Below are 25,882 nucleotides of genomic sequence, written 5' to 3'. Positions count from 1 at the left end.
AAAGACCCACCAGAACCTACATGGCTCTCCATGCATCTAAGCCGTGCATCGCCTGCCTACACTGCTATTGTTAGCAGCAGCATGTCCTGCTGCCGGAGCTTTTCCCCGCGCCAGGGAAAGGCTCCAGCAGTGGGGAGGTGGCAAAAGAAACCTTCAGAGCCTTTCCTCAATGCAGTGAGGGAAGGCAGGGAAAGGACCTGGCAGCTCTCCACTGTGAACCCTACATGCTGCCGCAAGTGTAGACCAGGCCCGACAAAGGCCGGGTGGGAGAAAAGTCACAGAGAGGGCAAGAGATGTGCCCAAGCTCATACAGCGGGTCAGGGGCAGAACTGGGAAGAGAACCCAGGTCTCCTGATCCTGTCCAATGCATCACGCTGCCTCAGTCAGTCACATTGTGTGTGGAATCTAACTGCTTTATCTAACTTGAGGTTATGGGCTGGAATGTTTTTCTAGCTTGAACTTTTCTGCTTTTTTGTTTGTCACACTGTGAACTCACGGGAACCCTGGGGATAAATGGATCATATAAGAGAATGAAATAAATACTTTTTGGGTACATAACTTCCAAGCGTCCCTCGCTTTTGCTAAAATCCGACCCATGTTCTCTCCAGGCCGTCTGAAGAATAGAAACAGGTCAAAGTTGCAAGCCTCTGATCCCATGGAGGGATCTTTGAATCTGGGATTTAGGTTTGGTGCATCCTAGAGAGTCGCAGTATTCTGACCTGGAGCAGAGAAGCATTTGGATCTGAAGTTCTGACTCAGGCCACCTACACCTGGAAGGTCTGTAAACCTTTCTAACAAAAGAACCAGGGCACATTCACAAAAATGAAAAGATGGCAAAATTCAAAGCCAATAAAAGGAAATACTTTTACATATAAATATGTAATTAGACTGTGGAGCTCATTGCCACAGTAGGTCATTGATGCCAAAGTATTTGAAGGATTCCAAAATAGATTGAATGTTCTTGTTGTCCATATAAGTATCCAGTACATGCTTCAGAACTTAAGGTGATCTCTAACCATTAGAGGTCAGAACAACTTCACATGGGGGGGAGATTATCCCAAATCTGCACTTGTGGGGTTCTGGCACCTTTCACTGAAACATCTGGCACTGGCCACTGTTGGAGAGAGGACACTGGAATAGATGGACCTCTGGTCTGATCCACTGTGGCAATTCCTCTGTTCCTATGACCCATGCAACAAATTTAGGCTGAGTTGCAAGTCTGTAACCAAAGCAGGGACCAGGTGAATTTTGTGCAGCTTCTCTAATGGAAGTTTTGCATGGCTCATGTAATAATGTCTTTGTATAGAGGCAGTAGAAGCTGTCTGGCCTTCTACAAAAACAAAGGAAAGCCCATAAAAAGAAAAGAGGTCTTAATGCTAATCGCTTGCCTCCACGTGTAGGAGGCCACCCAACAGAAATGTGAAATGCTGTTAGTGCATTTGCATGCACCGCTTTGAATCCATTCCAGGTGACTATCCGCAGAACATGACTGTCCTGTTTCTCATGTTGCTACCTTGGGTCAGTATCTGTATGCAAAAAAGCAAAACAAAGGAACTCTTTACTATGGGTGTGGGGTGGTTTTATGCCTTCAAATTCAAATAGCTCAGCTAGATGAACTAAATGTGCAAATCAGACTGCCCATGAACCAGCTAATGTTAGTTGACACGCCCACGTGACACCAACTCAAGTTAATCTTAACTTTCTTTTTAGGTAGGAAGGGGGTTGGGACAGGGACCACCCTATCCTGCACCCAGTCCAGTCCAGCTTGACCCTAAGAATCAAAGGAATCATAGAATCTCAGGGTTGGAAGGGACCTCCGGAGGTCATCTAGTCCCATCTAGTCCCTGCTCAAAGCAGGACCAATCCCCAACTAAATCATCCGATTTAGGCATAACCCATCCCCTGATACTCCAGTGTCAATCTCTGGGCCATGCAGGTCTCCATGCAACAGAAATCTGGGTCTTCGGGTGTCATATCTTTGGGTGCAAGGAACCTGTTTCTTTCTCACAGTGGAAATTGCCATGGCATTACATACATTCTCATTAATAATAGTTACTCTTTACTGCTACAGTGAGCTTGGCTGGTGTTTCATAATAGTTATTCCATTTAATTAACCGGCATAGTGAGGCACCAACATTCTCTACACAGGTTAATATCTCACCTGTACTGGAGCGCAAGAGCTGTTTCATTAAACAATTGCACTAATGGAGCTCACCTGCCAATGTTCAATCTGTGCTGTGTGAAACAACAGGCAGGGCACACTTGGCCCTGCCACACTGTAATGGTGCATGGGAATGCCACTATACGACCTGTCGTCAACGTTGCACCAAATGTCACAGACAGTGCTGAATGGAAACATGGCACCGTATTACTACCCATGAACTTTCATAACCTTCCCTTCAAACTACAAGCATGGAAATGCAGCGACGTGCAGTGACCGATTGTATGAGGCTCTTATCTTCTTTTTCCTCTCCGATTCTCTACTTGTCATTTATCGGCTAATAATATTCAACCAAGACCATTCAGATTCACACCATGTTTTATTTGCACCATGACAAGAGGTCTACAATTTGCACTGTGTTTAAAAATCATAGGGCAGATTTTGACTCCCACGACAACCTCTGCATGCAGCTGTGGTTCCAGGCAGAGGCTATAAAATCTCCTTACCTGCTGGAGGACAACTCCCCCAGGGCAGGCACTGGATGGGACAGCTATAGGCTGCCCGATGCAGGCTCGCTTGCAAGATCTGGTGAAGTGAGTCCCCATGCTCGTGAGCTGCACATGCAGCTATGGGAATTCTCAGCTGCCGCATGCTGCAAAGCAGCCAGAAAGCTGCAACAACCCAGAGTCGGATAGGTGAAAAAGATTATCTTTGTTCCCCCTCCTCCTGGGCTGCGCCTTTTTTTGTGCCAGGCGACCAGGCGGCGCAGTACAAAATCTTAGCCCAGGTGTGTAGCCTTTTACTTTGATTTGGTTTCCTGGCCTAGAACATTCCTCTGCAGTCACATGCGCCTACTACTCAACCCTGGCCGCAGCAAAAACATCTGAACTTACAGAACCAAGAGGGCAGGCAGAAATGGCCAGATAGGAAAGCTTGGCAAAGCATGTCCTTAATTAGTAGCACTTGACTAATGGGAAAGCAACCTCGAGTGGAAGCTGTGAATCTCAAACACTGGCGGCTGAAATGTCGGCTTATGGGTGGGTTTATACCCTTTACATTAGCACCCAAATGAATCTCTGCAACACTGACTAGTGATTTAAATGGGAGGGAGGGGACATCAGAAAAAAAACTAGTTTAAGAAGAGGATGAGAGTCTAATTGACCATTTTAACTGGGGGGAGGGAGGAAATGTCAATCTCTACATCTGCTGGAGTTTCGTGGTTGTTGGATTTCTTTCAAATCTGCTACCAATTCCCAATCCATTTTCAAGCCTTCTCTGTTTATACTGAACTGGCCTATATGCCACAGCTGCAGTGCATTATGCCGCCATAATGCAGATCAAAGCATGGGAACAAATTCCCGTCCCCAGATCCCAAACATGCAACGGCTGGGGGTGCCACTGACATAACCTGATCATGCTCTTCTTGGAAGTGGGGAGAAGACGCAAACAACCGGAACAAAAAGGAATCCACGGGAGAGGATCATTAGCCTCCTCTCCCCCCTCCCCAGAATGGAAATTACTCTTCTCTCACCTAGCCGGGGCCAAAGACATCTCCTAGTGAGGGACGTATATGTGGAGTGAAAACCAGGCAGCACTCAAAGGAGACAAACACTGGCTACAATAGAAAGTTAAAATAAAAAGAGAAAAAACGATCTAGAACACCATTTTGGAGGGAAACAACATTAAAATATGTCAACACTTTTGCTGGCACATTTTTAATAGCACCTATGAAAATGTGGCTCAAAAGCATGAAAAGTTACGAACTACAGAGTGAAGGCTGAAATTCAGAATTAAAGTCAGAATGTAGCTTGCGTTTTTAACCATGACATAGTTTCTTTATTCATGTACATGTCAATTAGATCAACGATATTAATGTTTTAAAGGCTTTCTCTGGCTAGAGTTTTTCCTGGTAGCTTTGTTTGTTTTAATTAAACAAAGAGAGAAAAAGAAAATCACCCATCTTAGGCCCAGATTCAGCAAAACACACAAGTGCTTAACGTCTAGCACTCGTGGCTGCAGAAAAAAAAAATATGTGAAGCAAGTGAATCCTAAAGGCGCAGAAACCAGAAGGCAAATTACAAAAAAAAATACCCTAAAATAATAATAAAAAACCCCCTCATGGTTTTTAAACCAATCTCATGGTTTTTGAACACCTGTGTTTGGCAATATTCTGCCCCCGCTTCCCCCCTCACAGCTTTTTTTTCCAAACGTTGCTTAAATAGTTCAAGGTGACATACACTTTTAGAAACAGGACAGATCGATTGATTGGTTATCCCAGAGCTAGTAAATATTCTCCAACAGTGCAATATCCTCACCACTCTGACATTTAACAAGCAGAGAAGCACTTCCAAGTGTATCTACTGTTTACATCTGATACATGAACAGACTAACACGTTACAGTTCCTTATCAGCTTTTGTTTATTGAAGAACAGGTTCCAGTTGCTAAGGGATAAAATGACAAGCAAATGTTTACCGGACACATTTCACTTTGCAGACTGCAGCACGGGTAACAATATTAAACCATCCCAGTTTTTATGACCCTTTTGAAATATTGTTGATGTTCTGAATACAATAATACAACACCAGCATGCAGAATCATCAAGATGTAGGACTGGAAGGGACCTCGATAGGCAGAACAAAGTATTATTTTGACCATCTCTAACACCTACTTGTGTAACCTGTTCTTAAAAATTTCCAGGGCTGAAGGTTCCACATGCTCCCTAGGTATTTTGAAAGGCTCTGTCACCCAATCTTCAACACTCTGTCCAACACAGTCTCCATGGATTTTTTATTGAAATTTGAGAGTTTAGGATGTGTGCGCGCTGGGGATGGGAATATTGCTATTTATTATATGTTATTAAATCACCAAATCCATATAAGGATAAGGAAGAAAACCCAAATTTTCAAGCCACTTTGAAATAGCACCTGACCAATAATAATAAAATAATGTCATGTTATTTCTATGGCGGTCGTACCTAGGCCTCATTTGTGGAACAAGACCCCATTGTTCCATATAGCAATACAAACAGATACAAAACAGAACAAAAAGATGGTCTCTGCCCAAAGATGGGTCCTTCATCGAATCAATACAGCCATATTTTACCAAACTCTTTCCACCTTAGTTCAAACCATTATTGTTCTGAGGATCCCAAGAGCGGTGTCCTGTGCTCTCACTGAGAAATGTAAACATGATTCAAACTTAGAAGTCTATAAGAAAATGTCCACCGGCGCCCCAATGAATAAGCACACAACGTACAGTTCTGAAACACCTTTTTGGGGACCAAAACAATCCGAATAACCACAGAAAGAAATGCAGCACAGAAAGCTTAGTGTAGCATTTTGTTTTTAATTTCCATGGCATTCCAAAATATATTTCAAGTTCTTTAAGATTTTTTTTTAAATTGACAAATTTAGTAAACATCTCCCCAAGTGAAAACAGACCACCAATGGAGATGGTTAAAACGCTGAATTTCCAAATCTAGAGAAAAAGGGGGGGGTAGATTTTAGGAAGAAATAATTTCCCCCGCTATTTTTTCAACCAGCTTTAATCATTATACAAAACTAAGTGGAAAAGGGACCAATTTGGCCTTTGGAGCCAACATTCCTTCTCCAATGACAATACTGAAAGCTCCCTCTCTCTCTCTCTCACACACACACACACCCACCCCATCAAGTCCTCGCAAAGTGAACAAGGCAAATAAAGCAATTGGCTCTATTTGCAAGGGGGGAGGGACTTTCAAAGCTTTGACTATCAGAAGGGAAAGGTATTCAGCAATACAAATTAAATACAAGCTAAAGGGAAGGAAACAGGTGGCTAAGTGAACTAGCAATTGGCCTTTCACCTCCATGGCCTTGCTTTGAATCCAGCTCCAGCCAGAATTATTAAATTCATACTGATCAGATGGTGGCTACAAAGAAACAGGGGTTGATCATTTCAGCTGAGTTCATGGCAGCCAGAATGTAAAATAAGCCCTTTGGAATAATAAGAAAGCCTGCCCTGGAAAAGGCAAGCTTTCTGTCATATTAATTTACAGCTGACTTCGTCTGTAGGCCATTCCGCGCACTCAGAAATCTCATGACGCTGCCGTCTGCATGAGGACTATAAAATGTTAACCCTGGATTGAATTAGTATTGAGAATGAAATATGTTCTCAATACCTTCTCCCCTACTAAGTTTGGTCCCTTTAGGGCACACTGAGGAGCACAAGGGAGGATGGAATAGTAGCACCTGCTTACACTTTGAAAGCTGCAACCTTCGGGGCTCTCAGCCCTTTAAAATTAAGCAGCATTAAATTCACCAGCATTTTTCACAAGGGAAGAAAAATGTCATCCAGGATTGCCTTTTTACAGCATTTGGTAAAATGCATGTTTTTAATAACTAGATTCACTATCCTCCCCATACACTGTTCTGCAAGCCTAGTTTTTAAAAGTACCGTTATGTATGATCATGTAAAAATGGCATTCTCCAACTCAACACTTCAGCTTTTGAGGTGCATTCTGGGACACAGCTACAAAGTTTAGTGACAAAAAATAAGTTCTCGCTAGTTTTTGCTGCAGAGCCAACACAGCGGTGGGAAGGGAGCTAGATTCCTTTCGGGCTCATGCATCATCAACAAAATTTCTAGCTAAATTCCTGGTGCAGGGCCAAGTTTTGCACTTGCTTACATCCATGCAACTCTAGTGAAGACAACGAAATGAGTAAGACAAGGCAAACATAGTTCAGGCCAACAGCTTAGGAAAAAACGGGTCCACTGAACAGGTGAGTTTTAGGTGCAATACAAAGGAAAAGAGAGAGGGCACTTAGTATATTAGCATAGAGATAGTATAACAGATACAACCTGATTTTGATCTCACGTACCCCAACGTTAAATAGGGGTAACTTGGCTGAAACTAATTTGACAGATCTGAATCAAGGTCTGTGCATCTCAGATCTGGACTCCAATGCACCTCCAACTTTTGGGGCGGCTTGCATCTTGGGGTTTTGGTTCAGGCCTATAACTACTTTTAAGGACAGAAAAGCATGGTAACATCACTTGAGCAGTAAACATTATTTTAGCCACTTGTATTATACTGGAAATTTAAGTAATGTGGAGGAAAACCCACCAAAGTTTAACTCATCTGCTCACTTGCCTGCCACAGTACACACATTGTGGTTAGTGTGTGAGTCACTGACCAGTCGTTAAGCATCACTAATTTGTCTCCCCACAACTAACAGTTGGGTAACAGCAACTAACTCAACTGAAGACTTGCTATTTATAAATAATAAACCACCTCAAATGCAAACAGATTGTCAAATTTGTTTGCAAAAGTTTGCCAAGGGAAAAAACTGCAGCTATCTCCAAATGAATCAATTCCAGTTTTGCTTGATTAAATAACCTCTCTTCCCCCTCACTGTAAGAGGATCCAACAAAGGAGATTTCAGTGGAAACGAAGCCATAAATAGGACATTTACCAACAGCTTTCAATGTCTACATTTCATGAGTTTGATTAAATCATGGCACAAATTCCAAATCGAAGGCTACAGTGTACAGTGCCACACGAAACGTTAACGCTGGTGTGAGTGGTGGAACTTCAAGCGAAGTCACTTTATCTTAAAGATGAGGCCTCTGTTTGGCATTAACGTAGCTCCAAAACTCGCACTGCATGGCGGTAACGCATTGGTGACCCTGTTTTGGTCTTTCAAGCCGTAGCACTCCCCACCTCTCTGTGCTCAATATCCCCAATGAAAACACTGCTATCCAGTCATGCTGTTACTCTGTTTCTTCATCTTCTGATAAGCAGGATCACTTCTTCACCCTAGAGGGCCCAACTCTGCCCTGATTTAAGCAGGTGAAACTGCCATTGAGAAGCCATGTGTGTCAGGTTAGAATCTAGTCCTATATATTTTATTGGATTTTCTTCTCCACTGCCTCTTAAAACAAACAAGGAAGTATTTCTTCACACAATGCACAGTCAACCTGTGGAACTCTTCGCCAGAGTATGTTGTAAAGGCCAAGACTATAACAGGGTTCAAAAAAGAACTAGATAAGTTCCTAGAGGATAGGTCCATCAATGGCTATTAGCCAGGATTGGCAGGGATGGTGTCCCTGGCCTCTGTTTGCCAGAAGCTGGGAATGGGCGACAGGGTATAATTACAGTTGATGATTCCCTGTTCTGTTCATTCCCTCTGGGGCACCTGGCACTGGCCACTGTGGGAAGACAGGATACTGGACGAGATGGACCTTTGGTCTGACCCAGTATGGCCGTTCTTATGTTCTCTTCAATCCATTTTGCCTGAGCCATATTGTGATATTGAATTGGGATTCTCTCTCATGCCCTCTTATGGCAACTCATCTTCTAGTTCTCTGTTCCTCTTATACAACCTACTCTTCCCCTTTTGGGGAGGGAGGGAGAGAGAGATTTAACAGATTCCCCTTCAAGTAATGCATTGCCCATCTCACCTCTGCTCCATGCACTGTCGATCAAATGTCCTCCTTTACTGAAGGAGGGGTGGTGGTTTACCAATACAATCATTAAACATTTTTTCCAGTTCTGGGATCATGTGAACAATGTTTTTTTTTAAATCTTCTTAAGATAGGAATTGAACCCGCAACCCAGCAATCCACCCCCCAAAACAAACAAAAACAATCTCTCTCTCTCTCTTCCCCCCCCCCCCCCCGGGCTGCTGTCCCCCAGCACACACTGATCAAGACACTCAAACAGCCCCAGTACTCCAGGGCTGCTGCTTAGTAAACCTCTCCTTACAATAAACTCTGTGGCTGGGTGGGGCAGAAGCTAGATGTTGCTGGTACTGCATTCATGGGCAAATTAGTTCGCAGGCAGCAGCAGCGTAACAGCTAGCACTGGCATAGTGTGGCTATCATTACATCTAAATAATAATAATTTCCATTCTTCTAGTGACTATACCCGGTGTTTTGTTAATGAAAGGAAACAGTAATACCCCCATTTTACAGATGTGAAAGCACAGAGACAAGATCGGGGTGATGCAGTTTTTGACCCCAGCTCTGCCTCCCAGTCATGAACTATCCTTGCTTGCTGGAATTTACACATCTATCCTCACACAAGTGAAAATACAATCCAGTTTGGTTTTGCATGCAGAATGGCATTGTGTGGGGAGGCTGAAGGCTGGACATGCTGTGTTTTCTCCTGGCTATGCAACAACATACGCAATGGGTCAAGTATGAAAGATTAGTTGTCTGGACACCATAACTCTTAGCAAATCTATTTTATCCACGGCCTCAAAGTAGTTAACTGAAACTTTCCAGTGATAACTTCTTCTGTTACAACTAACATTAATATATGGCCTTAAGGTTTATTGTGTTAGAATCGGGTATCAGGACAAAACGCATCCCAGCATGATACAACACAATGCAGAGAACAGTAAATGGTTGGTCTGATGAACATGGAGCAGCTCTGTAATAATTTATTAATATGATGTGCTGCCTCAGTTATTGGGATGTTTACTGCATGTCTACATTGGGTTAAATCAACACTGCTGCTGGGAAACCAGCCGGAAGGTGAAACAGTAACTCAAGATAAGACCCCTCTCAGAAAACACAGGAGGGTCATTACAAGAAAATGGGAGACTCTGGGGAGACTGACTTGACCTTTGAGTTTATCTAACTGGTTTTTGACTAGCAGGACCAAAAGGTTTGTAATAGCATCATCCACCTGGCTCTTATACTGTGCTTTTCATCAGTAGATAAAACACTTTACACCCAGAAACCGTGGCAGCTGGGATGATGTCAGAACTACATAAATCAATACCAACTTTTTTTCCCTCCAAACTTCTTCTACCAGAGCAACAGCATCTGTATCAAAGCTATGGCTCATCTTGTTTGCTTTTAAACATTTTCCACTGGCAGAATCCTAAATGCTACATTTCAGCATCTACCAATCATCTTGCAGTGTTGTAGCTGTGTTGGACCCAGGATATGAGAGTGACCGGGTGGGCGAGGTAATCTCTTTTATTGGACCAACTCCCGCTGGTGACAAAGACAAGCTTTCGAGCTACACAGAACATTCCTTCTGAAGCTCAAAAGCTTGTCTCTTTCGCCAAGAGAAGTTGGTCCATATCACCTTGTCTCTCTACGAGGTTCCTGCTATTCACAGCCCCTTCTGAGGTTTCCTTGAGGTGACACGCTCCAGTATAATGAAACTATTATCAGAGAAGTACCAGGGAAGATACCAACTGTTCCAGGTGCAGACTGCAACCTCGACTTAGGGTAAATCATTTCTGTGGGAAATGGAACTTCACCATAAGACCCCAACGCAACACACACATAGTTGTATTCAGAAATAAAGAGCTTTCACTGGCTAAAATATACAACCACACAACTACGACAACTAATTATTTGCATTGCAGCAGCACTTACAGACCCACAGCTGTGATCAGGGCCCTATTGTGCTAAGCATGTTGCAAACATTTATTTTCCCCTACCACACTGACACTGTTCTAACAGTCACAGCACAAACTAAGCAAACACCTTTGCATTTGTACCTCTTCCTATCTCCATAAAGGAGCGCGTCCAAAAACAATTATTAGTGCAAGAGCTGCTAAAGAGTCATTGATTTATACAAATCCTTTACATTTCTATGCTTTGTGTAAGGTGGAAAATGTCTCAAAAGAAGATAAATTGATTGTTTATTTACTTGATGCCAGGCAAAATGATTCATCATCCATTAGATGATTAATCATCTGTTACTGTTAGAGCCATCTGAGTGATTGCAATGGGAATGTGTACGCAGCCACTTGTTTTGTATGCGTTTGACTCATATAAAAGTACTACTCTGATTTAACTAAAAAAAAGAGGTTGAACTTTGACACGTGAAATCCTTCTCTTATCTTGCACAGATTACTCCATCCGACTGTACCCCTTCCAGACTGATACATTTTGGTGATTCAAAATGAAAAAGCCTAAATAATTAAAATGTCATTCAAATTCTAGGCTGATATGAGTCACGCTAAAAAAAAAAAAAAACTAAAAAATTCTTTCAGGAGTGAGGGATAATTATATTCCTCCCCATCTATTGATTTTTCTCTACAATGCAGATGTCAGATTTTCCACGGATTTTTTTTTTCCAGGGTGAGTGTCAAAGAGGAACAAAGCCGTCTTTGAGACTTTTTCAGCCCAAAATTAATTCTGAAAAAATGGTACAGACAGGCCAATGGCATGGCAAGCTGAAAGAAAACTTGGTGACTCAAAGCTATGTCTGTGAAATTCTATTGATATCTGCTTTGGAAAGGGTGGGGGGGGGGCATGGCAGGATGATTATAAATTTAGAGTCAATCCAAAGACTTTTTTTTAAAATGTGTCTAAACAATATGAGGAGTGAAGGGGGAGGGAGAAGGAAAAGAGAGAAAACTTCAAAGACGGGCAACGGTTCCAGATTTAAAATTGTTCCAGGGATGTTAACACGCTCAACACACGCAATCAAGTCTCACGCGTCTGAAATTCAACCATTCACCAACCCGTGGATTAGCTGCTAACCTATACTATTCCCCCCACAATGTTACACCCGAGATAAAAATTGTTTCTACATCTTATAAAAGCCTATACAAATACATTTTAAAGGGAAACTAGCATCATGCCCAAAATTTATGCTTGTGGAGCGAGGATGGCTTTACAAATCTAACTCGAACAGGAATGCTGGAGCGGTTTGGGTCTTCCCTCCCCCCTTCCCCCAATGCAATGAAAACCACTTTACAATTTGGACTTAATCATTCCTGCATCTTAGGGCTTGTCTACACTACAATTTATGTCAGTATAACTTATGTCGCTCAGGGGTATGAATAAGCCACCCCCTGAGCGACATTAGTTATACCAAACTAAGTGCCAGTGGGGACATCACTATCGCCGACATCTCGCGGAGGTGGATTTATTATGCCAACGGGAGAGCACTCTCTTGTTGGCATAGAACATCTTCGTCAGACGCGCTACAATAGTGTAGATGAGCCCTTAGTGTGTTTGCAGCCCAAACACAGCTGCTTCCTGCTAGGCCCACAGCACTAGAAAATGAAACTGCCTAAAAACAAAAGAGAAAGAGGCCAGTTTATTTTCATTGGACAAACCAAATGAAGTCCAAACTCATTAAGGAACAGCATGAATGGTGACAAGTAAATTAGATTTCAATATTCTTGCCGTTTAATAAGCTATTAGCAGCATAGACAGACACATTTTTAGAGTTAAATATGATTATTTATTCAGAGATCGATGATAATGCACATTGCCTTGGCAACTAAGAACTACACTCCAAATAAAACAGGTCTTCAGAATAAAAGACGCAAGACCCCTTGCTCCTGCTGTTGAAATGCCTTAGTGGTGTGTAAAAACCTGACTTAAGAGGTGCTAGAAACTTCATGTCCCTCAATGAGAACATCTTAGGTCTGGTCCAAAACCCACTGAAGTCAAGGGGAATCTTTCCATTGACTTCACCGGACTTTGGATCGTGCCCTGTGTGAGCAGCATCCAGACTTAGGAAGAAGTAGGAAGAGTGCATCAATGGACCTCCACTATCACTGTAATGGACGGAAAGAAGAGGTGGTATCTCAGGCATCCAAAGACTAGATGGTTACAGAGGGATGGATATCCAAACCACTAGTAAATTAAGCTACAACTTAGCTTCATGGGTGTACCTATTATGACGGTCACTGGGAAACCTTGTTGCACATTTTCCAAATCACGGCCTACGTTCTCCCAAGTGGAATCAGCAAGTGAAGAAAACGATGGCCGCAGAGTGAATATGGCAAAACGATTTCAATGCCCTCCGCAAACATCCACAAAAAACTGAAAAGCTCTAGTTAATCTCGCTTTACCGAGCCCGTATGTCCAGGCAGTAAATTCACCCATGCCGTCTGCTCGCCAATGCAGTGATGTAAACAATGTAAACAATAAATGATGCTACAATGCCATGAGTGCAGCAGCCCTATACGGTCCCAGTCTAAAACAACAGAATACGTGTGTCTCTGGGAAAGAGACTATAGATGTCTTAAGGCAGCAGTTTGCCATTTTATGTGCAGAGTGTAAATCACACTGTGAAATGCAGAAAATGACAACACACCCCATGCATGAAACATACAAGCATAGGAAAGCACAGAAGATACTGGACAGAGGCAGTGTGGTCAAGTGGATGGGGACTGGAGTCTATTCCTGGCTGAGCCACTGACATAGGAAAGTCACAGCATCTTTCTGTGTCTCTATTTCCCCTCGACCCTTGATCTATCTTGTTCATTTAGAACATAAGCCCTTTGAGACAGGGACTGTCTGTTATCTATATCTTTGCAGAGTGCCCAGCACAAGAGATCCTCAATCTCAGCGGGGGCCCCCAGGCACGACCGTAACACAGTGTTGCCAACTCTTGCAATTTTATCATGTCTCTCATGCTATTTGGCGTTCTTTTAGCCTCAGCTCCTGGAGTCATGTGAACAAGTGAAAAAATCAGCTGCCATTTAAAGTAAAAAGTTACTAGCCTCTAAAGTTGCACAGAAAAACTTGAAAATGTGAAACCTAAAGGCTCAGAAACTCAAGGACTAATGAAAAGACCTGAAAATTATTTTTTCCTTAACGTTTCATTATTTTTAAACTAATTGCATGAGCTTTAAGGGCCTGACAATTATTGAAAGCTTGGGGTTAACTCACAATGCTGATAATACAAATAATAAGATTTACTACACACATGAACAGCTGTGCAAAAGGTCCTTTAATTACTTTTTAAAGTTCTATTATTTACGTCTGGCTAATAACTAACGAAGCATGGTGTACAGCACAAAATTCTTTACCCTTTGGCTATGGCAGTATTTGTGCAGGTCAGTTCATGTTTATGTTCATATACAGTCCTTATGCTCTGGGTTGGATAATTTATAGGCTATACTGCCAGGTGCAATTTCACACCAGGTTCCCAAGCCCTTCCATTGGTTCTCTGTTCCAGGGATTCATTTACATTTTTAAGGTAAACCAGGAAACATTTCTGGGTTTTATTGCTGATTCAATATTGTGTGTAGCTGTTTGATGCTTATTTTATACAGCACTCACCAGGCGAAGGCTGCTTTAGAAAGAAATAACGATGTTATGATATAACAGAGTGCTGTAGAAGTCTATGGATCTCTTGTACTAAATTCCATTTAATAGTTTCTTAAGTTTACATAATCTTACTGGTTTCAAGGCTGCATTATGGCTACTGGAAGTCCTTGTTTTTGTAACATTGATGAGCTCAATTCTGGAAGGTGCTGAGCACTCTGCCACTGATCCAGCAAAGCTCATAAGCACATCAATAGTCCCAATGGCTTCACTTGCAGGATCGAGGCCAGAAGGCTCAGCAGCTGGCAGGATCGAGCCCTAGGTGGATAACCGAAGCCATCCTGAGAGATTAAAATACTAACAAATTAAAACAAAATATTTTAAACACCTAGATTTACTTTTTACCATTTAGGCTGTTTATCTTTTGCGGTTCATTCCAATTTAGATACTACATCAGTTTCACTTCTGATTCTAGCCAGTTCGTTTTCTGGTTCGAAGGTACAGCACAATGAGCACTGTTGGTGTTGCAAATGCTGCAGCGGGTTGTTTTGAAAAATGCTTTGACTGAGGTTTATAAAACAAGAAATCTGGAAAACATTGAAGAGATATTAAATTATGTAAAGCTTTTTACTCTAGCTCTAACAGTGCCTTGCTTTATAAGCAGCAGATACAGCTTTTCTATTTTAAAAACCCATTGTTACATTAACAGCTGATAATACATAACTAGTATTTTGCTTTCATGTAGCTATCTATCAGGAAAACAGACTGTGAATATAATTTTGTAGCCATATGGACTTGTTTAAAATAATGGTCATTTGCTGGTCCCACCAATTAAATAACTTCTCTTTGTAACAGGAACTGAACCATCAAGAAATTAAAATGACACTGGCTCATGGCAAATCCTGGACCTTATTTCAGTCTCAGACCAGTGCCAAGAAAGTTGGAATTCTCCATTTTCCAACCATTCACCTCTAACCTTAGCAGGTTGTAGTGCATAGTTTTAGCACCTCTCTCAAAGACTACTACAGCTAGAGACTTATGTTTCATTCTGCCATTTACATGCTAGCATTCCAGACACTTTCACCTAACTATTCTCCAAAGAGTAGCTGTAAAACTGTCAAAATTGTAGGGTGTCAGAACTGTATGAGAGCAAGACAGTAATCAGAGTGAGATGATCTTGAAGTCTCGCCTCTCACACGCTTCCAGGTCTAGTGACAGTGTACAATCATCTCAAGACTCAGACTTTTCCAAGGATAGGTTCTAGACCAGTGATTACAATGGAGGTGGGGTGGGAGAGAATGGGAAGAGAAGAAGTGATCAATGTCTGTGCACGGTTGCAGCAAGATAAACTGGTCAGACACCATAATGATGAGCAAATAAATGCCTAGATAGTTACGTAAGTAGATAATCCCCACTATATGAAATTTGCTCTTTATTTTGCTTTAGTTTCAACGTGAGCATGCAGATTGAAAACAAAGACACCGTGAAACACTAAAGAAAAAGCATCACAACTGTCTATGTACAATTCAGATGGGCTGAAAAGCGCATTTGTGAAAGATAAGTCACTCATGTTGCTTTTTGTTTTGTTTTATTTCTTGTTCTTTTTTCCCTGCTACCAGAAAGATCCTTTGAAAAACTACCATGACTGGATCAGCATTTGATTGACTTTGAAGACTAGCTGTAAGGAGTGGGTGAAGGGATTTCGAAAAGTACTTGGCATTAACGGCTCCATGCCTTTTTAAGCTACTGACGGAACAACAAGTCTTCCTGCCAAGGGCTATTACCAGACAAATGGAGAGAGATCAGAGGCACAAAGGAGGTTGCTAAGGAGTCAAGTGTGGGATCCCTATAGAGAGGAGGAGGGCTGCAGCTGGAAGGTCAAAGGTCAGAACATTGTAGACATCATTTTCCAAAAATTCCCATGAAGCCCCAGTGCCAGAGTCAGATGTCTGTCCCTTCTGAGTTCTTCTATGAATAATGATAAAGCCATAAAAGAAAGCCCCTTTTCTTCCCTTCTACCCACGCTAATGTAATAAAACAAATTAGAATAATTACTCTCAATTTCAGAGCTATAATGCCCAGGATCAGGGCATGCTTGTCAGTGAACTGACAACTACATCCGTCTGATTTTTTTAAAATTATTATTTATTTAAAAGGATCTGTTACATTCCAGCGTTTATTTCATTATGTCTAATACGATTTTACTACAGGCATCCAGATTCCATTCACTTCAAAGTCTTCATTATTTTTCCCAGATAGCTCATCTCCCTTATTAGCTAATCACAACCCCACCCTTCCCAGTAACCTTTCAAGTGCCACCCACGTTCTGACACTTTCCACAGAACCCAAGAAAAAGATCTGAAGGGTTTAGCATGATCCTGTTTTTAAACTCATTCAGTATCATTTAGTTAAAGCAGGTTTAATCTATCCGAAAAGATAATGATGAAAATGCACAATGGAGGAGGGTAAATCTGGGAAAGATGAAGGATATGTCTCATTCTAGGAGAGAGGGCAGTCCTAGAAGAAATGGTGAAAACTCAGTGGAAGAATGTATTACTAATTATTCCAGGTCTTTTTGCAAACTCTGTTTTACAGCTCACCACATTAAATGGGCTCTGTTTTCTGAGACAATCACAATACAAAACCCAAAACATGTCTTTCTTGTATACCTCAAATACCAAAGGACTTTCATTATTTTGTAAGCCTTCATCTGCCAAAACTTTCTAAGGCACTCCACTGTTCTATAATCCAATGTAGCGGACCTCCCTTTGAAGAGTTTTGCTTACACGGCTCCGAGGAACAGAGCTAGTGGCCTTGGATTTTCAGCCTGTACGAACGCACTGCATGCAAAATTCAGAAAGGAAAAAAAAAAGAGCTTTGTTTATCATCAAGACTGTGTGCTTGAATAATATGGATTATGCTTGGCCAGGGCCTCCCCCATTCGAGTGCACTTTTCTGTATAATAGGCCAATCAGGGTTCTAAAATGAAACGCTGATCTGTAGAGTCAGGTTTTCAAAGCCAAGCGCATGTAAATGAGCACATTCATGTGTGCATGCACACGCAGGTCAGGTTATTCTGGTGGGCACAGGCATTTCTTTTGGTCTTTTGATCTCAATTTCATCTATTAATAAGATAAGGGATGAAGGCCGGGGGGAAGCTTTCAAGAGGGATCTGAAGGGGAATGAGGCTCAAGGTTGCACAAGGCGTTCAAGGAAGAGCAGGGAAGGCAGGAAGAAAAGGTACAAGTTATTTGTACGGAAGGAGAAAGAGGTCTCATCTGTTTAAGCCTCTCTGGGGAAAGGTTTCCCACCAATGCTAACACCAGCATAGCTCAACCGGCGGTATCAAACGAGGACAGCGCGAGCGCAGAACGGAGTTTTTATCACTGTGTCACGCAGACACTCAATGCATCTACACTGCTATGCCTGCGTAAATCCATAGCGTAAAGGCAACCTACCCTAACTGAAGGGAAAGGAAAACAACCTACAACATTGACGGAAGCATTCTTCCAACCGCAGAGCCGCGTCTAGACTGGAGGACAGGTCAGCACCGCTTTGTTGGTCAAGGATGTGGGGGGGTTTCACACCACTGACCGACGTATTTATGTTGACCTAACTTTTAAGTGGAACCAAGCTCTGCTCTGAGCTGGACAACATAGGGCTTAAAGATATTAGTGCTCGCACCATTTCTTCCACCAACGGGGCTGCACCCATGTTCCAAATCTTTCCAGAGGAAAGGCTAGTGAAGACACAGCCAAAGGGAGCATCAAGCCAAAGGCAGAACAAATTGTCAATTGCAGACTGCACAATAGAATGCAGCTAGAGGCAAGGCATGGCTGGTGCAGAGCTCACAGGAACCCGATCCCTGGCCTTGCATCCCCACAGCCAGCAGGTGCTAGTAGCCCTGAAGATGCAGAGCTGCCAGCCCCTGAGAGACACATAATAATATCACCTAACAGTGATCCTCCCTGAGGGTGAAGAATTGTGATGGCAGGCTCCAGCCTGCTAAGCCAGGAGAAGACATTATGAAAATGTATTATTCTTATGTGTACAACAGCGGTACCTAGAGGCTCCAGCCAAGCTTGGGGCCCCATTGTGCTATGGACCTACACACTCAGTAGGAGACAATCCCTGCCTCAAGGAGTTTGCAACCTAAATGGACATGACAGACAAAGGAAATAGCATCCCCATTTTACAGAGGGAAACACAGAACCAGAGAAATTTAGTGACTCGCTCAGCATCCCAGGCTAGCACCTTTACCACGACACCATCCATCTGCTCAAAAACGCAGGGCCTGGGGAACGAAGGGTCAGGCAGAGTAAGAGATTCTTAGGCCTCAATAGCAAAAAGCACCCCCAAATGGTTAGGGGAATAATTTTTGTCCTTGGCTATAATACGAAGTGGGGTTAGCGTAGTAGGTCATTGCAGAGACGATGGGAGGAATAATCGTGCTTCCCGGAGCACGTTCACAGAGTCACCTATCAGCGGCGCTTGATATGCAGATGAGACGGTGCCTTCATTTTAACAAGGAGCTGCAGATCACAGCCCACGGCTTGAAAATTAAAGAGAGGCACTTGGGTTGTATTAAATGACATCCATGCACGCTAGGAGGATTCTTTCATTTACTCCAATGTCTCGTTTATACAGTGAAAGAATGAAGTGACTCTATGCAAAGAGTTGTCAAATGCACAAAGTAAAGAAGTGGAAAAGACATACTATCTTTTCCTGATCTCTTCCCCAGTTAGTCATCTTACATGGTCCTTGTAACAACAGCAGGTAGAATATATCTTTTAGAGAGGCGCGTGATTGGTTTTTTTAAAGTTGATGGTGTCCCCCACAAGCATTCATGCATCACGTGAAAAAGAGATCAAGAAAACAGCTCACTACAAAGCCACAGTAAACAGAGAGGGAAAAGGAAGAAGTGGGATAGACCAAATAGGTTACCCCCTCAATCCCTCAGCCAAGGTGGGACTGTTCCATATATTACATGTCCCAATGCTTTGCCCAGCCTAGTTTTAAAGGTTTCATATTAAAGTATGTGGCACCACACTCCTTGGGAGATCAATCTGATTGGTTGCCCACCTTGCCGTCACTTATCTGCCTCTAATTTGTGTGTCACTCGTCTCCATCTTTGTTCCAATTACATCTCTTACGCCCTCTGTTCGTCCTTTCTTCCACCCACCCTTCCCAAAATCCCTTGCCACACTTGCAAAAAGTTTCGGAATGATCCTAAAAGCTCCCACAAACCTGTAATCGTTGTACTGGTCCAACCACTGCCTATGCCTGTGATCTGTGTCTTGCCACCTATTTTTCAGAGATGCAGCTTCCAGTGGTGCTGCAAATATAGCCCAGGCTTTCAGTGGCACTGAACTATCCGGGGCAACGGTAATACAAAGGTTAGAGCTCTCCACTTGGTTTTCACACTCAGGTCAGTGATTGAGGGCCAGGTTCTACAAGGCACTAGGCATCAACTGATTCATACACAGGTACTGCAGGACAGGTCTTGAAACGTGCACACCTGCGTGAGTGAGTGATAGATTGCCAGCCTTAAACCTGAATCTCTTTGCTTTGGGCTCTTTAATTTAAAGTGGTAACGTGCTTTAAATCTCATTTTCCTGCTTTTTCACTGTGCTCCTTAATCTCTTCCTCCAGAAACTAATCAAAGTACCTCAGACTCACTTGTATTCTCTGTTCCAGTCATTTTCCCTGGTAACTTATTGCATATGTCTCTGATACTTCAGAAGACACAGTTCTGACTTAATTCCCTATTTACTAGTTTCCTGATGTATAGCTTACATCTCCTGGCTCTTAAGCCCTTCTGCCAGCGTGACAAATTGTATTTCCAGTAATGACAATACTTAGCACTTTTATAGCACTCTGCATCTTCAATAAGCTTTGCAAACATTATGTAATTAAATCCACCTAGCCCTCTCCATGTCCTGTAAGCACTGTCGCAGAGTCATTTCTTTAAATATACCCTGGCTAATGTGGTGTTGCAAGCTGATCCCAATATGAAATAAAATGGCCAAGTTAGATAAACCTTTGAAGAATGGCAATGCATCCATTAACGGCACAGATGCTGTTATGATTTATTAGCAGGAACAGGTTTACGATGTATCACACAGTATCTAAAGTATTGTAGGTGCTATAAAAACAATCAAAACCCCCAAAGCTTATGGTGTGTTCTCTAAAGGACACGGCAGAAGCTGGCGGGAAAGCAGTGAAGCAGGTCTCCATTCGGTGCCACTGTTATTTTCTCTGTATGTTACACAGAGGAAGAAGTCACATTTACAGAAGTCTCTTGTCCGAGGAGACACGAAGAATGGAGGCATATCAGACCACGCTGGGGAGCAAACACAAGAGCAATGAAGTAAGTACATCCCAGTAATAGAGATGTATAAAACAAATCTCAGGACATCTTGAAGGCATAAAGCACCAAATCATTGTTAAAGGATACCAGAGTGCCTGCTCAGCCTGGCTTTTACCCTCATCGTCACATTTGGACCGTGCTTCCCCCACAACACACACACTTGATACTTTGCAGGTTAATGTGGTTGTGTTTCCTGCATCCTTTCATGTGCCCATGGCACAGTTTTGAGATAACCCACCTCCACAGCAACTTCTCCTGGCGGAAGATGACGGGAGCAGCGAGCAACATTCACACGTCTGCTGCCTGCCAAGGCTGATAACCAACCAGAAGGATTGCACAATCCAGAAGCAGGGGCATAAAGCAGACAGCATGTCGGTTCTCCGTTTCCCTTTGGGACGCACTCTAAAAATGGTCTCCTCCTCTGGAATTGGCCAGGTCTCAGAACACATTGAACCAGTGCTACTGGCTCGGGTCCCAGAAATGTAGCAGTCAAGAGATTTGGACCAAAATCCTCAACCCCGTGCATTAGCCCATTCTAGTTCACAACTAGTGAGCTACCACGCCGGCCCGAGAGAGTTGCTAACGGAATTTTGCCCTGTCACCCTTAAACAGGAACCCAGCAGGCTTGCACAAACAAAGGAGGCAGGAATCCATAGGCATTTAACCTTCTCCTTGATCACAGTTTCTGACAGATATTCACACTGACACCCTTCTTGCTCCACAGAGCCCTGTGTTCAGACAGGAGGGGAGTTTAAAATACAGCATTTAAAAGAATCCTATTGCATTTCACATGGTGAACCAGTCGTGCCAGGCTGTGCACACGTTCCCCCACCCATCAAAATAAGGGCGGGGAGGGTCAGCCGGCGGGGGCGGGGGGCGGGGCGGGGAATGTCTTTAGTTGGACATGACAGAAATCAATATAGATTACAGCAGAACATTTAGCAGCACAATCACTGCTGTGCAATTCCAAAGGGACCATCTGTTTGCCAATATCCAACAGTGACGTGGACATATGTAAGCAGCCAACTCTTGCATTCGTCTTGGATCACAGAAACCCACTTTGAGCTGGCAGACCTCAGAGGGCTGAGGGCTGTTAGCCTATTTTCCAGGCAATCTAAAGGCATTTAGGAACAAAAGGGGTTAGCACTTAAGTCCCTGGTTTAGGGGCTTAGGTCCCACTGCCATGCACGAGACTGCTGCTGAATCCTGTAGGTGCCTAAACTCATTCAGCACCTACGTTTTTGCAGTAAACATTCCCTAGGCACCTATGTTTCCACCTAGAGGATATGCCTCCCTCTAGGCATCCAGGTGCCTATCTCCTGCTTAAGCCCCAGAGCAATTTACAAACCAGGGAAGATGAGCGTTCAGCTGCCAAAGTCCCGTGCGGGACCCAATCCGGCAGGTGTGCTCAGAGGGCACTTACAGGCGAGTTCACACAAAACAGCCAGTGGGGGGAAGAGGAGGGCTTCCCCCGTAACTTCTGTCCTGGTTCTCACCTGGGCTGTGGGAGATCTGCGGTTCAAATTCCCCATCCACCAGAGGCGAAGACGGGATTTGAACAGGAAGCTCTAACCATTGGGCTATGGGATATTCTGATGTGGGGCTCCCTCGGTCTCTCCTACAGAAGCTGCTGCTCTGTCTAAATAATTGAAGAGAGTCATTGCAGCATGGAGACTGGATCCTGGGTTTCCCACCTCCCAGGTGCATGGTCCAACCAGCAGGCTAGAGAGTCAATCTCATGCTCGGGCGCTCGCTCTCTCTGGCCCAAATGACTAATAGACGCAGAGAGAGAGAGAGAACATGCACCAGCATGAAAGCGGCTTCTTGCTACCAGCACTGGCACCTAAGGCCAGGACAGGATTTGCAGCTGAGGCTCCCAAGCAGAGATAGTTGCCTTCCTGCAACCCAGACTCAGGCACCTATCACCAAGACAGTGGCAGGGCTTAGCACATACCCTGTCACTGGGATCTCCCACTGGCTCCCTGCACAGCATGCTGGCTTTTGTGAATCTCTCTCCCTGTTCGTTGGATAGGAGCTCAGGTGCCTAGCTCAGGCTTTGTGAATCGCAGAGGTTTTCTAGGGACCTAACTCCTTTTGTGCAGTCAGGCCTTTGAGCCTGCCTCACATTTTTACAGGATGAACACAAGCTATAAATGAGTAATGAAATTTCCATGCGGCTTTTAGCACCAATCCTCAGAATGCCAGTTGCACAGTTACAACTTAACAGTGATGCAATAAAACTGTACCAGCTTATGCTTCCAGGCATGACTCCTGTGGTACTACACCCCCGCTAATTTCCTCTGCAGCAGGGATCGAGCTCACACAATGTAGATAAAGTCATAAAAAACATTACACACATACTCAGAATAGCTCCACAACCTGGGGAAAGAAGGAGAGAGATGCACTAGAACTAAGTTAATTCTCCACGGACAGAGTAACATCCCAGTTATGTGAAGGTCCCTAACAGACGCAGGACACTCATGCAGCAAAAGGCACTCTGACATTACAGTAGCTGGTACTGCATAAACTCTTAAAGAATTATATGCATTTGATTCTCTAGGTACCTGAATGATTAATGCTCATCTGGTAGCAGTCATCCTACACTAGGCCTGGTCCACATAGGAATACCCAATCCCTGCCCCAAAAGGGCTCAGAGTCTAATAACGGCACTTTTATTGCAGGCTGGTGCAGAAATAAGTAACAACAGAAGCTGGACTGTGGAGACATTTTGTAAGGTACTAATTACTGTCTCTGGTGCCCAACCCAAGCCCTAGGGGACGCCCAAAATTAAAACGTGTCATTAGAAGGCGGATGTTTTCAAGCCTAACGTTTAGTTTGCTCATTGTTCCAGTTGCACGTTTTCTGATTTATACATTTTCCACACAAGAACTTGATCCTCATTGCTTGCCTATTATCACTTACCTAGTCAATCACTTACCTAAATCTTCCTGCAATCTCCAGCCCTTCCATCTACCAACCACTAGCATCCCTACAATGCCTTGAAAAAGAGAAGATGGGTGTCCAGGAGGTTAACAAATCTGGACCAAGGAGGAAGAGTTGTCCAGAGTCTAGGGGGCTGTACAGAGAGCTCTCTCACTTATACCAAAGGAGCTCCAATACATGCAACTCTGACTGATTACAAATGCAGCAGCAAGGTCTGGGTAGGAGAGGCAATTTTTCAGCTTTGAAGGCTATTTCTGCACCCATTACGCATTCAGATTGTTCAAACAATCCTGGAACCTGTTTTATCAAGATGACATGTTGGAGACAAGATGCACCCACACAATTATTCTGTCAAAAGAGGTCCACAGAAATGTCTAGATGTTCCACCTGACTGGCCAATGGTAAAGCTGCGTTCTGCCTCTTGCTTGAAGAACAGTATTGGATGCATAACAAGCAGAAGTGACCCACCCAATTAATCACTGAGGAAATCATCAAAGTTCTGTCTATGGTCAAAAGAATCAGCCTTCGTGAGCCAAGATTTAGCTTGATCCAAACCAATCTCCCTCATCCTTGCAGCTGTGGCACCACATTGGAAACCAAACGGGAAAGCATTATGGGTAATGCAATGCAGGAAAACCACATAGCGGAGAAATCAAAGGTGCCTCCTACATTTCAAAACTGTTTTGATTTATCCACCAAGGCCATTGTAAAGAGCTGAACAGGGCGAACCCTGCTTAAGGTCTTCCCCAAGTATCATTTTAAATAGTTATATTCATTTGCTGTAACCATGCATGTGCCCCTTTTGAATTCACTTTTTATGGATACCGAGTTTTATCATCATGACCGAACTCAGGAAAACATTTTCCAAGTTGTGTGCACAAGTATTTGTGAAAACCAAATTTTATATCTGCAAATTTACATGTGCTAAGTCATTGGATTTCATATAGGGATAAATACAGGAGATTGGACTAGACAACTCCTTGTACTCCTAAAATCTTGGAATCTAGGAATATGCACGCTGAAAGTTCTTATACATTCCTCTAATGGAGGAGCAGAAATAATACCATGTGACTTATCTATTCAATCACAACAGATCAACAGGGCTTGAACAACAAATTAAGAAGTGAGAGATAACTGTTTGCATTACGACAATTCACCATGCCCAACTCCACTCCCAAAAAACATCAGATGGTTTCACAAAACAAACAAATTTGAGAACATCGCTATCTGCTTTTAGCTCCTCTATGAACAGAGAAAGCGGCTAAAGTTTGCCGAATAAATTGTTAGCGGTAAATTATTTTCTCAGCTCTCATAAAAAGAAGCTGGCAAGGTATATTGTTGCTATCTCAAAAAAACAAAACAAAAACTGCAGATCTAAGAGATACAGATGAGCATTTGGCCTTATTTAGAGCTCAGTATCATCATGGACTTGTTTAAGCTAGAAACAGCTCTCCCACCAGCAGCGTGATGAGAGAATGAACTCCAAACAGAACGGGGTTTAAAGTTATGTCATATTTAGAGTAGCTAGGGCAATCAGGGAGGAGATAAAGCTAACTGCGCTCCTAACTGATCACATATACAGAGCCTAAGAGCTCTCTGGGGAGTGGAAGAGCTAGAAACCCATGTCAATGGAATGCACTGGGGAGAAGCATACACAAGGTAGGAACAATAATGATTTGCGATGGGGGTGAATCCTTCAGCACACAGGGCCCAATATGTTTATCAAGCCTTAAAAATCGCCCCTGATCTTCCTGAGTATCACTGTGCAGACAGCACCACCAGGCAGCGGCATAGCAATAGATTGCAGTGCAGAAAGTAAAGGCTTCTCCCCTTGGCACGTCACTAGCACCTTTGGTTAACTTTTGAAGGGCTGAACAAAACAGAGGCAAACACCTCTACAGGCCAGCAGTTTAGTTTTAGTGAAAACAAGTGTAACAGTTTGCATCTTCCTCAGCTTTAGCAGCCAAAGCAAGAGAGAGCTTTAGTTAAAACGATGCAAATTTCAAGTCACGGCGCACTTCTTAAGCAAATCAATTGCATAAATGTCTGTTTTTATTACTTGTTTCCTAATAATCTCCTCGCTCACACAAAGGGACTGAAATTCTGTTGCCACTGCATGTTCCTAAGAAGCATCCATCTTTACGCCCCACGATAATGGGATATTAGGAACATAAAACATATAGAGTGAATCAAGTAATTATGCTTTTAAAAAGCCAGCAATATTTGAGATCAGGCTAGCGCTTGCTGCCAATCAAATTCCAATAAGCAAAGTGAGAAAGTGCTAATGCCTTTTGGAATCACGTAGGAGGCAGGTTCTTTGAAAGTTGTGGCTTTTTTTAATTTTACTTTAAGTTTCTTGCATGTTCTATCTTTTTTGGGGGGTGGGGGGAAG

The 25,882-nt window shown here is 43.1% G+C and overlaps 1 protein-coding gene across 3 annotated transcripts in view; it reads right to left on the bottom strand.

Annotated features, from left to right (window-relative positions):
- The window catches only part of LMF1 (lipase maturation factor 1), a 328,947-nt gene that overhangs the window by 192,939 nt on the left and 110,126 nt on the right, over window positions 1-25,882 (bottom strand). The window contains exon 1 of one of the 3 annotated variants that reach the window (XM_044980875.1): window positions 20,786-21,094. The exons of the other annotated variants lie outside the window; for them this stretch is intronic. Within the exon in view, the coding sequence (XP_044836810.1) occupies window positions 20,786-21,073 (288 nt within the window). The 5' untranslated portion in view covers window positions 21,074-21,094. Of the gene's footprint in view, window positions 1-20,785; window positions 21,095-25,882 lie in introns of those variants that run through there. 3 annotated transcript variants of the gene reach the window in all.

Source organism: Mauremys mutica, chromosome 11, assembly GCF_020497125.1.
Source record: "Mauremys mutica isolate MM-2020 ecotype Southern chromosome 11, ASM2049712v1, whole genome shotgun sequence".
NCBI classification, from domain to species: domain Eukaryota; kingdom Metazoa; phylum Chordata; order Testudines; family Geoemydidae; genus Mauremys; species Mauremys mutica.
This window is presented reverse-complemented; position numbering and strand designations above follow the sequence as displayed.